Source organism: Motacilla alba, chromosome 5 (assembly GCF_015832195.1).
Source record: "Motacilla alba alba isolate MOTALB_02 chromosome 5, Motacilla_alba_V1.0_pri, whole genome shotgun sequence".
Lineage (NCBI taxonomy): Eukaryota > Metazoa > Chordata > Aves > Passeriformes > Motacillidae > Motacilla > Motacilla alba.
In genome coordinates, this window is record NC_052020.1 from 56615389 (window position 1) to 56631362 (window position 15974).

Consider the following 15974-nt stretch of genomic DNA (forward strand, 5'->3'; position numbering starts at 1 on the left):
CTAACAGGGTGCAGGGCAGATTAGAGAATCCCCACAACACAGCTTGGTGAACTGATGTCTCCCCTGAGCAACACAAAGCTGAGCCTAGAGGCAGCAAGCTTTTTTACGCTGTCTTCATTTTGAAGTCTTATTAACAAATTAAAGGAGAAATAAATACATCTCCCTCTGGGAACAGGAGAGAAAAAAAAAACCACCTATATTTTAGTAAGGAGCACAGACACCTTTCCAGAAACCAGGAAAGAGACCAGAAAAGCTTAGAATGAAGCAAGTTCATCAACCACCATCTAAGATTGTGGCAGCACACGAACAAACCCAAAGCCACCAAACTGGCAGCAGCTGAAATTGAGCTTCCCAGTTTTCTGTGGAGGCTGCTCTGGTCCTGAGCCCTTGTCTCCCAGAGATGTCAAGCTTGGAAAGGACACTTTGTCAAGACAGCACAATGGCTGGCATGACACTGGGGAAGAAGAGGAGCTTCTTTGCTTTTGCTGGTCTGCAGACATCCACATTTCCTCTCTCTACAAGCCAGGATGGTTCCCAGGTGGCTGGAGCACCAGGACTGACTCCTAAGGAAGAGCTTTTCACATCAGTTTCCTTCCTCACCCCTATAAAAGGCAGTGGGATAACAAAGGTGAACCAGCAGTCCCAATTAACTACCTTTTTAACCTAACATTTTTGTGTCTCCTTCTTGGAGACCATATGGTCCACGTTTACAGGCAAGAATAAATCTCTTTACCCACTCCTGTTTGCAGTAACAACCTTAACATTCTTTTAATGCAGGTTTGGTTGGATGCATTTCCCCTCCTCCTTATGTAAGTAAATCAGTGGGATATGCTTAACCTGCCTCCTAAAACTCAACACAGGCCATGAAATCCAAGCAGGCAGACTAAAAGATAATTCATGGTCTCAAGTGAAGCCAGGTGGATTACAACTCCATTGGCAAGCATGCACCCAGCATCTGCATGCTTAGGAAAGGCTCTAGGAATTGTCTGAAAAACCAAAAATTGTCATGCATGCACAACAGATTTTGAATATAATTCTTGAGTGAACCTCTGAAAGAAAGCAAAGCCATCAGTGCACCTTAGAAACTAATGCATTACAGGACTTTAATTAAGCATTGCTCCATAATTAGACACACTTTTCCCTGCACAAAAGTTTTTTTTAAAGCCACGTATCTGATGCCTTGAACCTCTGTTATACTTAAGAAAATAAACTTTAAAAGACATTCATTATTCTTGAACTAAGCATTTCCTTACTAAGTCTCATCCTAGAACAACTTTTAACTGCTAATTTATCATCCTCCCTCCCTGTGACAGGGAAGATTTATAGTGGAAAAGGCTTGTTTAACATTACTCTGATGCCAAAAACACATGGTGTTACACTTTTGGTGATATTGGTCAAGAAGAAATAACCAAGCAAAACAAACTACTAAGAAATAACACCCCCCCCCAAAAAAAAAAAAAAAAAAACAAACATTCCCACAATTGTAAGGCTTGGCATGGTTCTATTGGCATAAACTGCAGTGGAATCCCAACCTGAAGGTTGTTTATAGAAGACCAAATGTCTGATTTCATCCTCTGCAGCCACCTGCCTATCCTTTATCTCCACTGCAGCACTGCTGTGCTTATCAGCACCCTGATCCCACTCTGCCAGGAGCACATTCCAGAGCCCCACTGCCCATGGCAGAACTGCCCATGCCAAATGTGCAGCACTGGGAGAAAGCACTGGGAGCTTTCCAACACAGGCTCAAGCCACTGACACGGGAAGAGATGCAAAGGACCAGGGAGGAGAAATGCTACCTGCACGTGCTGCCAAAATCCAGAACCAATCTGATGGCAGGGTCAAGGTCACAGTAAGAAAATAGATAGGAGGCCAGCACAGGGATTTTCACACATAGCATCTACCTCAGAGGAGATTTAAATGAATGAAGTGAGGAAGAGGAGAGGAATGAACAGCCAAACGTCCAAAGCATGGGATTTCGTAGCAAGAAGAACCTTCACTGCAGCCATCTGTCAAAAAAAGAAAGAAAAAACAGGGCATCTGTTGCCCAACAAGTTCTCAGATATTCTAAAGTGCTTTTTTTATATAAGGGGTGAGAAGAAAAAAAAAAAGGGGGGGGGGGGTGGAAATAAACCATGATGAAAGGAATGGGTCTTCTAATTTCATTCTAATCAGAGGGCAAGAACCACCTAAGAACATGAAAGTGGAAACAACCTGGCTGACAGAAGGCATAAGAAGACAATTCTCACAGTTCTTCAGAAGGGAAAACAGAGTCACAAAATGAGTAAAATGAACTCCTGATAAAACCACAAACTTTCTGAAACCCACACGAAACGAAGATCTGAAGCTTACTGACAAATCATCTCAGCTAAGTGAAGGCTCTTTAATAGTTTAAAATTCAAGGTATTTTGCACAAGTGCAAATCACATCACTGGAGGTCACTTCATTAACAGCACACTTGACAGAGTAGGAAAGGTCAGGGCTTTAGGAAAGAAACTACCAGGAGGCAGCACTGAAGGTAAAATGAAAATATTCCTTCAGAATGCCTGCAATGCAAGAAAGCACAGCTGAAGCAGGAGCGCATTAACCCACAATTCAATGAGAGGGAAAATCTCTAACAGATGATGCCAAAGCACTTGGGGCATTTTCTGCATCAATCTCCGCTCAGTAAGATGGATTAGCTGGCTAATGTAACTCATAGCACAGCAGAAGGAGCAGGAGCCCAGGCTAGAACTGGGAAATGCATTACAGCAACTGCTCCAAAGCTCCCGAGCCAGCAAAGCCACGGCTCTGAATTTTCCATGCAGATTTCTCGGCACACTTCAAACAAAAAGCACCACAAAGGCAATGTGCTTCTGCAGACAGCTTAATGAGCCTCCATAAACCCGTGGATGTGTAGTCCATAAACCTGTGGACTATATCCAGGGGTTACAGCATTAGGAGCACTTCAAGGTTTTCAAATCTGGTAGATGTAATATTTACCCTTTGAAAACTGACAAAAGAAGTTTTGGATGATCTCTGCTCTCTGCATTAAGCTCCAACAACCTAAAGAAGGACTAAAGCACCTGCCTTTAAAGAGCAGGAAACAAGTACACAGGAAAACACAGACCAGAGTCAGGCTTACCAACAGATCCTGGGAAGATGCCAAAATAATCTGAGAAAAAAACCTATCTCCTGCATATGTCAGATAACAGAATGAGACTGAACACACAATTTCTTAGGAACAAGTCATATCAAAGGCATATAATTCCATCCAAGGACACAGTAACAACATAGGTAGTGAAACAGCAACTACTGGCTATATAGTTTTGGTTTAACTGGACTTTTGACACTATTAAACTGACAGTCATAGAACCTAAACAAAAGCAGAACATACTGAAGTACTCAGAGACGACTAGAAACCCACACCCAGAGATAAGCTATCATTATTTCAGTCTGAGAGAAAATTGGTAGCAAGCCCATTCACATGGCTTTAATCTTTTCACATTCTCCACTGTTACAGAAAGTAACCAGGGGAAGAGGGTTTTTAGCAATGAACTGACTGCAGGCAACTTCGTATTTTGCTGTGCCTCGCTTGAATTTCTTATGGTAACAAGCAACAATTTCCAAAATCTCCCACACATTCTGCCCACAAACTACACATTGGAAAATATCAGGATGTTAACAGAGAATAATCTCAGACAGTTTCAAAAACTTGGATGGAAGATCTCAAAATCCACAGTCATTTGAAGCAAGTAAAAATCACCTGAAGTAACAAATTGTTTAACAGAGTAAAAAGGTAATAATAATAATAATAATAATAATAATAATAATAATAATAATAATCACCTGCACAACATAACATGGAAAGCAAGCTTGAATTCTGTTCTGCCCACAGATGTGCTGAGTGGCAAAGTGCTAAAGAATCTGGGGCTTATGTTTGACATAAATCAAACATATCACTGCAAAAAAACTAAATATATCAAGAGTCATCATCCTGCCTGGATGCAGGCAGGAAAAGAATGAAAAAGAACACAAAATGAAAAGAACACAAAATAATTTTGACTCTGGCTGTTGTACTAACGACTCAGATGGAACACCATGTCCAGCTTCAATAAAATGCAAACCAAGTGGAAAAGGCCTACAAAAACCCAGTGAGAATAACCCCACAGTGTAACAAAAAGAAAAAAAAAAAGACATGAAAAATCACTGAAGAGAGGAGACTGAAGTATTGGGATTTCTTCACAGTGGAAAACACCAAAGAGAAAGCCCTCAAAATATTCCAGACATTCCTACAAAAGAGAAGTAATTAAGAGTTCAGAAGTGTATAAAATTCACAGTACAGTTCTTAAATACTTCAATTAAGGCAAACAAATTTAGATTGGAAATTAGGAGTAGCATTTTCAATGGTAACAACTGCAAAATATCAAAATAGACTGACTAAGGATAAATCTCCATTGGAAACTTACGTTAGCTCGTTAAATGTTCCTTTCTTGTGACTGAAATATGGTGAATTTATGAGAACAAGTCAATTACCTCCTTTCATTCACAGGTGGGTCATCTGAGCTTCCAGCTTCTAGATGAGTTACTATGGAAATTCATTAACCATTGCTAAGAAACAACTTCCAGCATGAAGGCACATTTGTAACACCGTATGGAAACAATAGATATACAACCCTGAGGGAGCTCTTGGAAGGAAAACACAGAGGAAAAGTGGCACACTTGAACCACATAGAGATGGGAGAGTCCTTCATTACAACAAAAACAAACCCAGAGATCCTACTCTGCCACAGAGATGCAAACAACAAGAGCTGGGCTGCAGAAACAAGAAGCAAGGCAAGAACATCAACCCCAAACACGGCGTCAGCAACTGCACCCAGTAAAGCAGAAAACGCCATTGGTTGTCTCAAGCAAAACTCAGCTACAAAAAAAACCCCAAAACAACAGAGAAGCAAACTGAGAGATGCTGTCCTCTGCTGGAAGCGGCTCTGGAGGAGCCTGGAAGCACATCAGGACCCCTTTGATCATTCCTTTGATCTTCGGTCAATGCAAGAGCGAGGCACTGCTTTAAACCCACACGGCTGCCTTCTGAGCTCCAGCACTGCTGTCACCAAAGGGACACTTCTGAGGCCACCTCTCCCACACCACCACACCTTCATGGCAAGAGAAGAGCACAGGAGCAGGGAACAGAATGAAAAGTAACACTTCTTTCCTAAGACAACAAGATAAATCCTTTCTTGTAATTGACTTCCTTCATCCTGTTCACTTACAGCAATGTACCAAGGCAAGCAAAAGCTCTCGGGCCGCATCTTTTCAATGTAATTCACACGCGGCGTAAAAACATATACATCACAGGAAAGATGACAAGACAAAAATAAAAAATACAGCAAGGCCTGCTACTGCAGTACTGGACTTGCACGGGGTACATCCAGAAAGAATTCAGAGTACAGCCTTTCAAACCTCCACACTAACTAAGGCTGGTCTGCAGATCTGAAAGTGAATGAGTTCAGGCTATTTGTGACTTAAATCAGCAAGACTATCTGTGACTAAAATCAGCAACAGCCAGCGCTGGGTACTATCTAAGGGCTGAGTTTTGAGAGAAAAGGGGAAAAAGTAATGATTGTTCTTGGGGGGAAAAAAAAATACACAACAAAGAAGAAAAAACCACGAATGAGTTAAGACTACCATCAGCACATGTTCGCAAGAGGATTTTCCAACATTTAAACAGCACCAAACCTTCAGCAAAGCACTCTTCATTCAGCAGAATTAACACATTACAATAACACAACAAAACACCTCTTTTCTTTACTGCTCGAGCACAGTTTTAAACAAGAAACGTTTAACTCCACGGGAAATGTATTTTCCCCCGCGTTCCCCGCTCCGCACGCCGAAGCGTGGCAGCGCTGCGGGACGGGAGCGCGTCCCGAGGGTTCCTCCCCGGCAACTTCACTGCACAGAAGGCACCGAGGGCAGACAAAGCCACGCCGGAGCCAGCCCGGGCTGACACGGACCCTGCGGGGGAGGAAAGGCCCGGAGCGGCCTCGCAAGCGCCGCTCGGGTCTGGCGGAGCCGGTGCCGCCCCCACCGCCGGGCCGGCCGGGGCAGCGACCCCTACCCCCAGGCCCCGCCGCCCCGCAGAGCGGCCCGGGCTCCGCACCGCGCCCGCTCCCCCCGGGGCCCGGCGCCACTCACAGCGTGTGCCCGCAGACGTTCACCATCAGCTTCAGGGAGGGGTTGCGGTACTTGGTGGTCTTGCACCGCGGGCAGCCCAAGTCGTCCATGGCCGCCTCCCGCTCCCTTCCCTCCTCCCGCCGCGCCTTCCGCCTTCCGGTGCCGCCGCCAAACGGCCCCGCCGCCGCCCGGCGCCGCCCCGCGCGTTCCGCGCCCGCCCGAGCGGGAAGGGGCCCGGGCGACAGCGCCTGCCCGCCGGCGGGGCTGGGGGGCTGCCCGGGCCCCAGAGCTCCGGCTGTAACAGCGGGAGACGGGGGACACCTGCCCATGACTGAGCAACAGGAACCACAGAATCAATCGCTTCGGGAAAGACCAGCGTGTCAACCGGACCATGGCACTAAGTGCCACGTCCAGTCCATCCTTAAACGCCTCCAGGGATGGTAACTCCACCACCTCCCTGGACAGCCCGTTCCAATGCTTAATCACCCTTTCTGCGGAGAAATTCCTCCTAGTGTCCAACCTAAACCTCCACTGGCACAGCTTAAGACTCTGTCCTCTCATCCTGTCGCTGATAGCCGGAGCAAAGCCCGACCCCCACTTGGCTACAGCCTCCTTTCAGGGAGTCGCAGACAGTGCTAAAGTCACCCCCGAGTCTCCTTTTCTCCAGGAGAAACACCCCCAGCTCCCTCAAGCGCTCCCCGCAGGACTTGTGCTCCAGACCCTTTCCCAGCTCCGCTACCCTTCTCTGGACTCGCTCCAGCACTTCAATGACTTTCTTGAAGTGAGGGGCCCAGAAGCGGACACAGCAAAACTCCCTCAGTAACGGCAGCAGACAGCACCGGGAGCGATTTAACCCTTTCCCTTCCCGGGAAAGCCGCAGGTGACGGAGCCGCCGCTCCCCGGGGGCTCCAGGTGGAGATGGGGGGGGGGGGGTGGAGCGGAGAGAGGAGCGCGGCCGCCTGATTGACGGTTGCCATGGAGACGCCGTAGCCCCGCCCTCCCGGCGCGGCGCAGCCAATGGGCGGGCGCGGCCGGGGCAGCGGTGGGCGGGGCCACATAGTCTTGCGGCGGGTGCGGGAGTCGCGGCGGGGGGAGCGGCGGAGCGCGGCCGGGATACAGCAGCGATCCCGGATGGTCACTGCGGGGCCGGGGGAAACCTGATCGGCCAGGGCAGGAGGAGGAGAGAGGAGAGATAGGAAGGGGGGAGAGGAGGAGAAGGGAACGTGGGGGGGGGGGAGGGAAGGGAAGGGAGGAAGGAAAAAAAAAAAAAAAACACAAGAAAAAAAAAAAAGAAAAAAAAGAGGAAAACAAACCGAAACATGTCTTCTGCCTCCCCCGCCACGGACGACATCGTGATCGCGGTAGAGATCAAGGAGGAAAATGTGATGGAAATGCTCTCCGAAGCCCCCGACGGGCCCGCGCCGCCGCCCCCTCCCGCCGCTGCCCAGTTCCCCATGGAGCATGCAGGCTCCGCTGCCGCCGGCGAGGAGGGAGCCGCGGAACAGGTACTGCTCCATACGGAACTCCTGGCCAGGAATCACCACGCTGCCTCCTCTCCCTCCTCTTCATCTTCCTCCTCCTCCTCCTCCTCCTCGCAGACCCCCTTGGCTTTCTCCCCGGACCACGTCGCCTGCGTGTGCGAGGCGCTGCAGCAAGGTGGGAACCTGGACCGCCTGGCCAGGTTCCTGTGGTCTTTGCCCCCGAGCGATCTGCTACGTGGCAACGAGAGCCTGATGAAAGCCCGGGCGCTGGTGGCTTTTCACCAGGGCATCTACGCCGAGCTCTACAGCATCCTGGAGAGCCACAACTTCGACTCCTCCAACCACCCGCTGCTGCAGGAGCTCTGGTACAAAGCTCGCTACACCGAGGCGGAGCGAGCCCGGGGCAGACCCTTGGGGGCGGTGGACAAGTACAGGTTGCGGAGGAAATACCCCCTGCCCAGGACCATCTGGGACGGCGAGGAGACGGTTTACTGCTTCAAGGAGAAGTCCCGCAACGCGCTGAAGGAGCTCTACAAGCAGAACCGGTACCCCTCGCCCGCCGAGAAGCGCAACCTGGCCAAGATCACCGGGCTGTCCCTCACCCAGGTCAGCAACTGGTTCAAGAACCGCAGGCAGCGGGACCGCAACCCTTCCGAGACCCAGTCCAAAAGGTGAGGGAAAACTTTTCCTCCCCGCCCCCTCTCCCGCCTGCCTTTCCCTCTCCCGGCTCTTTCTTCCCTTGCAAACATGGCGCTTACCTTCGGTGCGCCTCGTCCTCCCCTCCTTCCTCCTCCCCGCTCCCTCGTTCCCAACACACCCACCCGGCCCGGGCGTGCGAGGCGGCGCGGGGAAACTTCCCGCACCCGCCGCCCCGCGCTCCCGGGGGAGCTCCCGGCACGGGGGAACCGCGGGGCGGACTCCCGGGAGGGGACGGGACGGGGGTGTTTGTTCCCCCCGCTCCTTGTTTTTATTCAATTGTCGCGCCTGACAGAGTTAATCATTGACGGCCGGAGGACGCGCGGGGTCCCGGCGCTCTCTCTGTTTTTGAAACCTGACTCGGGAGCGGGCCGGGCTCGGGTTTCAGCGGGGGAGCGGGGCCGGTTCCCGGGGCTCCCGGCCGCGCCGCGGGGCGGGAGAGCGGCCCCGGCCCCGCTCCGCCCGCGGCTCGGGCTCGGCTCCCCCCGCCCCGCGGCGGGGGCGCGGGCAGGTGGAGGTGACCTCCCCGCTCCCGCCCCCCGCCTTCCTCCGGGAAGGGACGGGAAGAGGGGAGAAAGCGCGGGGAGGAGGGGGGAGGAAGGGAGCGGGGAGAGAAGGAGGGAAAGCGGCCGGCGGAGGGGGCCCCAAGGCATTTCTCAACCAAGGGCGCGATTGTGCCGCCGCGGCCCCTCTCCGCGGGACACATCAAAGGGCGAGGGGGGAGGGAGGGGAGAGCGACCGAAAAATGCGGCCGAGGGCGGACCAGTCAGCGAAAAAGCCCGGCGCAGCCCCGGGCGGAGGCACAAAGGCCGCCCCCCCATCTCTCCGTCCCTCCCCCGGCCGCCCGGCACGGCCGGAGGTGCCTCCGCCGGCAGCGGGGGCAGCGCGGGCCGGGGTCTCCCCCTTCCCCCGGGCCGGGGGCGGCAGGCTGAGCCCGGAGGGTCCGGCGGCGCTTCCCGGCCTTGCTTCACCTCCCAGCGCTTTGCCAAATGGCCGCGGCCGGTCTCACACGTGTGGGCACCCCGGGCCGGCGGAGGGGGGCCCAGGCAGCCCCCTTCGGTCGCCGGGGTGGCGGGATTTATTTACAACTCCATAACTCAGTCTGTAAAGTTTCTCCTTTGGCGAGTGTTTGGTTTGATGTGTTCTATTCTAAGAAACCTCCTCCCTTGGCTTGAATATTCGTTTAAAGTGCCTCGTAAAGGCAAAACACAGAAAAAAATTGTTCGTGGAAACTCTCACATACTTGTGTTAAAGCGAGAAGTCCCCCTTGGTGCAGAGATCCTGGTACGTCGTGGTAATGCAATGTCATCTCTCCATCCTTTCCCATAGCGAGTCAGATGGCAACCCTAGCACAGAAGATGAATCCAGTAAGGGGCGGGAGGATTTATCTCCCCATCCGCTCTCCAGCTCATCCGACGGCGTTGCCAGCCTCAGCCTTCCCGGCCACATGGAGCCTGTCTACATGCAGCAGCTTGGAAACACTAAAATAGCCTTGAGCTCGTCCGGTGTCTTGTTGAATGGGAACCTCATGCCTGCCAGTACCTCTCCTGTCTTCCTCAATGGCAGCTCGTTTCTTCAGGGACCCAACAGTGTCATACTCAATGGACTCAGCGTGGGCACTTCGCAGACTGTTACTTTAAATTCGCCCAAAACTGCAGCGAGTGTTGTGAGCAACGGGGTGTCCATCACTGACATACTGTCCTCATCGTCCTCAGAAGATGTCAAAGACTTCAAACTCCTTCAGGCTTCGGTCCCCAATGCCACAGCAGCCTTCAGCCCTAGCAACATCCCAGTGACTTTCCCAGGATTGATACCGAGCTCGGAGGTGAAAAGGGAAGGCGTAGAAACTGCTGCTTCCCAGGATGGAGGCTCCGTAGTTACTTTTACTGCTCCTGTCCAAATAAACCAGTATGGCATTGTCCAGATCCCCAATTCAGGAACAAATGGCCAGCTGCTGAACGGAAGCATTGGTTTTTCTTCTCTGCAGCTGCCTCCAGTTTCTGTGGCAGCTTCACAAGGTAAAAGCTTTGCCTCTTGCAGTAAGAGGTATGAGAAAAAAGTTGGAATCAGGCACATTTAGCATTTTAGAAGCTGTGGTCCTTTTCTTCCAAGGTATCAACATAGTATCTTAGCCATGCCTGGCACAGAACATCAAATAATACTGTTGCCTTCCTTTATAGTGGGTTAAGCTCATGGGCAGACTGTTAGATGAAGCTCAGCTCCTCTGTTAAGAGCATGGAAGGAGGTCTGGTAATTTACACCCCTTTCATCTCATGCTGTTCACAGAAGTCCGTGATAGGAGTCTTCACAAATATCTGTAAATTTTGCACGTTTCAGTAATTCAAAATATTCCCCATTTGCCACTGAATTCTTTTAATGAGAAGGTTCATAAAAATGAAAATTATGGCAGCTGGAAATTGTTACCGTTGTTGTTCTTGTGGTGGTTGTTTTGGTTTTTTTGTTTTCTTAACGAAGGCATTTCACAAAAATACATTTTGAATTACTGTAGACACAACAAGACCAAGCAGTTGCTTGTACATTTTCTGTTCCATAATTAAGAAAGATTAAGCTTGAGGGAAACAATAGAAGTAAGCACTAGCTTGTCGATATAAAATGTGAGGCTCTTTGGATAAAACTGCCCTCAGTCCAAGGGAAATATGTCATCACAGGTTCATGTGCCAAGTGTGCAGGCTCCTCCCCAAGTTTGCTTTAGAGTTGGTCTTAGCATACCATAGTCTGAATCTTGCAGCTGGCCAGGAAGAATCCCTGGGAGCACAAACCTTGTTCTGGATCCCTTTTTTGAAGCAGATCAGTTTAAAAGCACAGTTGAACATCTTTGGTACTTATTGGCCACTTTATTTATTTGTTTATGAAAATGGCTAAACTGGAATGGTTCTCTCTGGTTTCAGGAGCTGTGAATGCTATAGTGAAAGTCAAATTGTTCTCATGTGCTGCTTTGAATTTAATGTGTATAGGGTGTGAATTGTTCTTGCTGAAGCTCAGGGAGGAACACTGAAGCTGTGCAACCACATTTCAAATGGATGCACAATTATGAGGTCCTAAAATGTGGCACTCACAGGCACTGGAAGTTATTGGCACGTAGTTTAAGCAAGATTAAAGAGAGAAGACATTTAGTCTGAATGGCACCTGTAATTACTAAAACCACTTAATCCACATGCTCCAAGGCATAAACTAACAGCCAGCAAAGGTGAGAAAGAAAGTTCTATCCTTTTAAGTATTGTAGGACTATTGCATTTGAAAGTCCTAAGATTCATAATAAGCTCTTCTCTGACCATTTTTCCCATTGTTCAAAATACTGACTGCCCACTGCAGAGTGATCCACCATATCATTGGTGCAGAGAAACGTTCTGGTTGTCTTGGATGGATAGCTGGCTGCCTATTCCGAGTCAAGCATGCTGCAGGCTATTTCAAGTTAGCCAGTAAATAATATTGACAGGTAACTTCAACTTACCTGGCTTTATTATTCTAGTTTGCCCATATGCATAACATCTTCCAAAAAATCATGATTGATTAAACAAAATTAATAGTGAACTAAAATAAAAAATTATCTTTGGTGCTGTTCTAAAATATTCAGCTGTGTCCAACTGTAATCTCTTATAATTAAACTGCTTTTGAGAAACAGAAGTGTTCCAAGTGGGACTCAGTCCCAAGAGCCAGTATTTCTTATTTTAGGAATTACCATAATGACAATTGACGTGGCAAGTCCAGTGAAAACAACTTCAGGTCATCTCTGGCCACCTCTCCTCGCTTTGGCTCACTGCAGCATCACACGAGCAGTGCCATGGCTTTCAGCAAGGGCAGGCAGTGCTGGGTGACTTCTCACAGCGTGGGGGATGTGGTAGGATTAGGATTTTAGAAAAACAGAATAAAGCAAGGTGAAAGGGAATGGAGCTGAGTGCTTGAGGATGAGGCCAATAGAAATTACCGGTTTTTCGTGTTTTCTGTGAGAGTTGGCTCGGGCAGGTTCTCCCCAGCAGCAGTGGATTTCATGTGACGTGTCTCCAGTTCCCACACACAAGCTGTAGTCTGTCACTGAACTATCTTTAATAGCTTTTCATGCTTCTATTCTTAGATGGAAATTGAGTGGTGGCAACTAGTGAAGGCCAAAGCACATTCATTTTAGTCACATGGCTGGGGACTGTTTGCTCCTTAATGAGAGTCTGGAAGATACCTAATCTAATACATCAGAAACTTTTTTTTTTTAACTTTCTAGAAGCAACTTCTATTCTTTACGCCAAGTTTTCTCTCACCTGCTACAAAAGTTGCTTGTCAGTGTTACATGAAATATTAGTGTATGTGTATACTGCAAAGGTAAAGAAGACCAGGACTGCATAACTCTCTGCCAGCTGTAATCTCTGTTTTCTTTTCTTTTGCTTCCCTTTCCCTAGGTAATGTTTCAGCAAACCCCAGCACATCCGATGGAGGAACTTTTACAACTGAATCTTCAACAGTGCAGCAAGGAAAGGTTTTCTTCAGCCCCCTCACTCCGAGTGCAGTGGTTTATACAGTTCCCAATTCGGGCCAGGCAGTGGGATCTGTCAAGCAAGAAGGACTGGAAAGAAGCCTGGTGTTTTCTCAGTTGATGCCAGTCAGTCAGAACACGCAACTGAACGTCAACATGTCTTCTGAAAATATATCCAGTGCAGGACTCCAGTCCCTGGCCTCCTCCTTAGTGAATGTAACGCCCTCACATAATTTTTCCCTCACACCACCAACTCTTTTAAATGCTGCAGAACTGAGCTCTGGTATCTCGGAGAGCCAGGCTATGTCTTCACCCGTGACCAGTACCTCTACAGTGATATCTATCAGCAACACTAACTATGCAACCCTTCAGAACTGTCCCCTCATCACCAGTCAGGATCTGTTGTCCATTTCCACAGCGCAGCCCGTGCTTGGAGAAATAGTTTCGACAAGTGGAGACCGTGTCAGCCACCCCCCTGCACAAGTGCACCAGGATTTTGGCAGAGAGCACAGGTTGGTTCTGCAAGCTGTACCTGATGTCAAAGAGAATTTCTTACCTAATTCTGAGAGTAAGTCAACTGGTAATTTAATGATGCTGGATTCCAAATCTAAGTATGTTATGAGTAACATGGTTGACACGGTATGTGAAGAACTGGAAACGGACAAAAAAGAACTTGCCAAACTGCAGACAGTTCAGATGGATGAAGTTATGCAAGACTTGTAGCTTCTTTCTTTTCTTGATTTCTGTTTTAATAGATAAGTCTCCTGTTGAGGCCCTAACAAACACCTAGTGGGGTGTTTGTGAGGTTTTTTTTTTGTTTGGTGGGTTTTTTTTTTTCATTTAAAGAAACCAGAAGAACATTTAAGTGGTCTGAATCAATGTACAGAGGAATCTCTGGCAATGGAATTAGGTTGCCACACTTCGTTTGCATGCAGTATTCTCTTTTAAGCAGATTAAAGGAGAAAGGAAATGGCCAGGGCAAGTACTGAGGAATGGGTACAGGTTTGGCTACCAGATACTACCCTGAAAATTTCACTAGACTCTCCATAGTACAACATATACAACATACTCTTAACAGTAAGTATACACTCCTAGCCTCAGATGGAAAACAAAAATCTCACTCCAAAATGGTAGAAACAATGCAGACTTTTTTTTTTTTCTGTTTACTTCCAGTCCATGGGCATTGAGAGATTTCTAAGGAACTCTAGACGATACCTCTCTGGCTACTTTTATGTTGTTTGAGGTTAAGAAACAAAACAAAATCATAATATTGTTACTGGTATGTTTGCTTTTTTTCCAGCAGACTTGCATTTAAACCAAAAGTCTCACATCAATCATGTACAGGTTTCTGAATGCTACAGCTAGCATTTTGTCAGTGCACCAGAAAAAGCATCGTTTGAAACTCTAATTATGCAATTCAGAAGCTTTCTATCCAGTATGAATGTAAATATTGTTTCAGTTCTTATAAAGGAGACTTTTTTTTTAATTAGTACAATGGATTTTATTTATGGTTTATGTTCCCTTTCACTTTAGACACAATGCATTGAAAAGGAAAGCGTTTTCTGGCTGTTTAATTTATTTTATTGTTTGAGCAGGAAGTAAGCGTAGTTATTTCTGACAAGGTTTTACTTTTTTGTAGTTTTTTTTCAAGCAATAGACTGTAAAAGTAAAATGTTAATCACACTGAAACTAGAAAATTAATTCCCAGTCTCACAAACCCAGGAGGTCACTGTTGCTACCCCCTCTGTCTTTGTGTTCAGGGTTTGGTTTTTTTTGTTTGTTTTGTTAGTAATTTGCGATTTAGTTGAACCCTTTTGTGTATTTTTTACAGAATTCCATGTGCCTTTCTTCCTAGTGGCCTTATCTTTGTTACTAAAGCACAGTGGCAGGAGGAATAAAAACACTGATTTGCAAATATCCGTCCTCAGGGCCAAATCCTGATGCCTTACTTCTGCAAGTAGACCCTCTGACTTGGGTGCCCCTGCTTGCACGAGTAAGAAGAGGTTTAAGAGTCTTCTGGACTTGGTGGGGGACATTTCCTGGTGGTGCAGAGAGCCAAGGATGGCTCCCTCTGCCCCACATCAGCAGGACAGGAGGGGTCTGCAGAGGGTTGTGCCGAGGGGAAGCCCTTGGCTCCATGAGATGAGCAGGAAAGGTTGGATGAGCAGGCCAAGGAAAGGAGCCCCGTGTTCACACAGTGGCCACACAGCTCATGTGGGACAGCTTCAGCTGCTGGTGGAGCAAGGCCCCCAAGCAGGAGTGCAGTTGAGTGTGTGTTTATAAATATCCTCCAGGAGAAGCAGCCTGGGGCTGTGGTGGTCCCTGCCTGGCTGGGGATGGGTGTCCACACCTTTCTCCCTGGGCACAGCAGGAGCAGGAACAGATCTTAACCTTTCCTCCAGAGGAGTTTTTGTAGCATGGAAAAGCACATCCTTATAGCTTTAAAATAATAATAAGAAGAATTCAGCTGTACAAAAGTGACATGCTGTTGTTAATCCTGGTGGGTTTGGTTTTGTTATATTTTATCCTAATGTGAATATATACAGTAACTAGCATGTGTTCATCCTCATCAGGGGCCTGGTCCGAAGCCTTTGGAAGGCAATGGGAAATGTTTTCATAAGCTTCTGTGGGCTCTGAAGCAGGCTCAGGACAGAACAAGATCCCTTGTAAAGGACAAAAAAAAAAATGGAAAGGAAAGATAACTAAGGTGGCATATCCCAGTGTGTTTGTCTTGGTTTAACTGGTTGCATGGAAAGGTTTTGGGGAGTGAAGGTTTTTCTGTGCCCCGTGAGCACGGCGTCGGCATTCTCGTTGTGGTTTTGCACTATATTGCATATTTTGCAAGGTTTTCTGTGGAACCTTGAGGCTGAGCTCTGTCAGTGACCACTGGAGTCCGTGCTGTGAGCCAGGGCTGCAGGGAAAAGGGCAGGAGAAGGGAAGGAGGAGTGTGCAAGGGGAGCACTTGCAGCTGTACGGAGTCGCTGATGCTCTGCAGGCAGGAGCAGCCCATGGGCAGTTGGCTGTCCCCACGTGCTCCCAGGCAAACAGGGTGTTTGAGGCAAGTGCTTTAAAGCAGAGATTATCACAAGCAGGACATGGAGCTGTATGTTCCCCTGGCACAACTTTCCCTGACGTTCCCGGGAGCTCCGCGTGAGCAGGGAATCGGA

General features: G+C 48.3%; 2 protein-coding genes across 4 annotated transcripts in view; one reads left to right on the forward strand and one right to left on the reverse strand.

The window, feature by feature from the left end:
- Positions 1-6292, reverse strand: part of MNAT1 (MNAT1 component of CDK activating kinase) — a 118792-nt gene extending 112500 nt beyond the window's left edge. The window contains exons 1-2 of one of the 2 annotated variants that reach the window (XM_038136946.1): positions 6169-6292; positions 1902-2006 (exon numbers count right to left, since the gene is read on the reverse strand). In XM_038136946.1, the coding sequence (XP_037992874.1) occupies positions 1902-1969 (68 nt within the window). In that variant the 5' untranslated portion in view covers positions 1970-2006; positions 6169-6292. The remainder of the gene's footprint in view (positions 1-1901; positions 2007-6168) is intronic. The other variant, XM_038136945.1, reaches the window with a different exon arrangement.
- Positions 6293-6968: 676 nt separating this feature from the next.
- Positions 6969-14999, forward strand: SIX4 (SIX homeobox 4). 2 transcript variants are annotated; one of them, XM_038136943.1, is made up of 4 exons: positions 6969-7652; positions 7746-8299; positions 9654-10342; positions 12734-14999. In XM_038136943.1, the coding sequence occupies exons 1-4, from the start codon at positions 7467-7469 to the stop codon at positions 13528-13530; spliced, it is 2226 nt and encodes a 741-aa protein (XP_037992871.1). In that variant the 5' UTR covers positions 6969-7466; the 3' UTR covers positions 13531-14999. The 2 variants fall into 2 exon arrangements, with proteins under 2 accessions (XP_037992871.1, XP_037992870.1); XM_038136942.1 differs by having other exon boundaries at positions 7053-8299.
- The last annotated feature ends 975 nt before the right edge of the window (positions 15000-15974 follow it).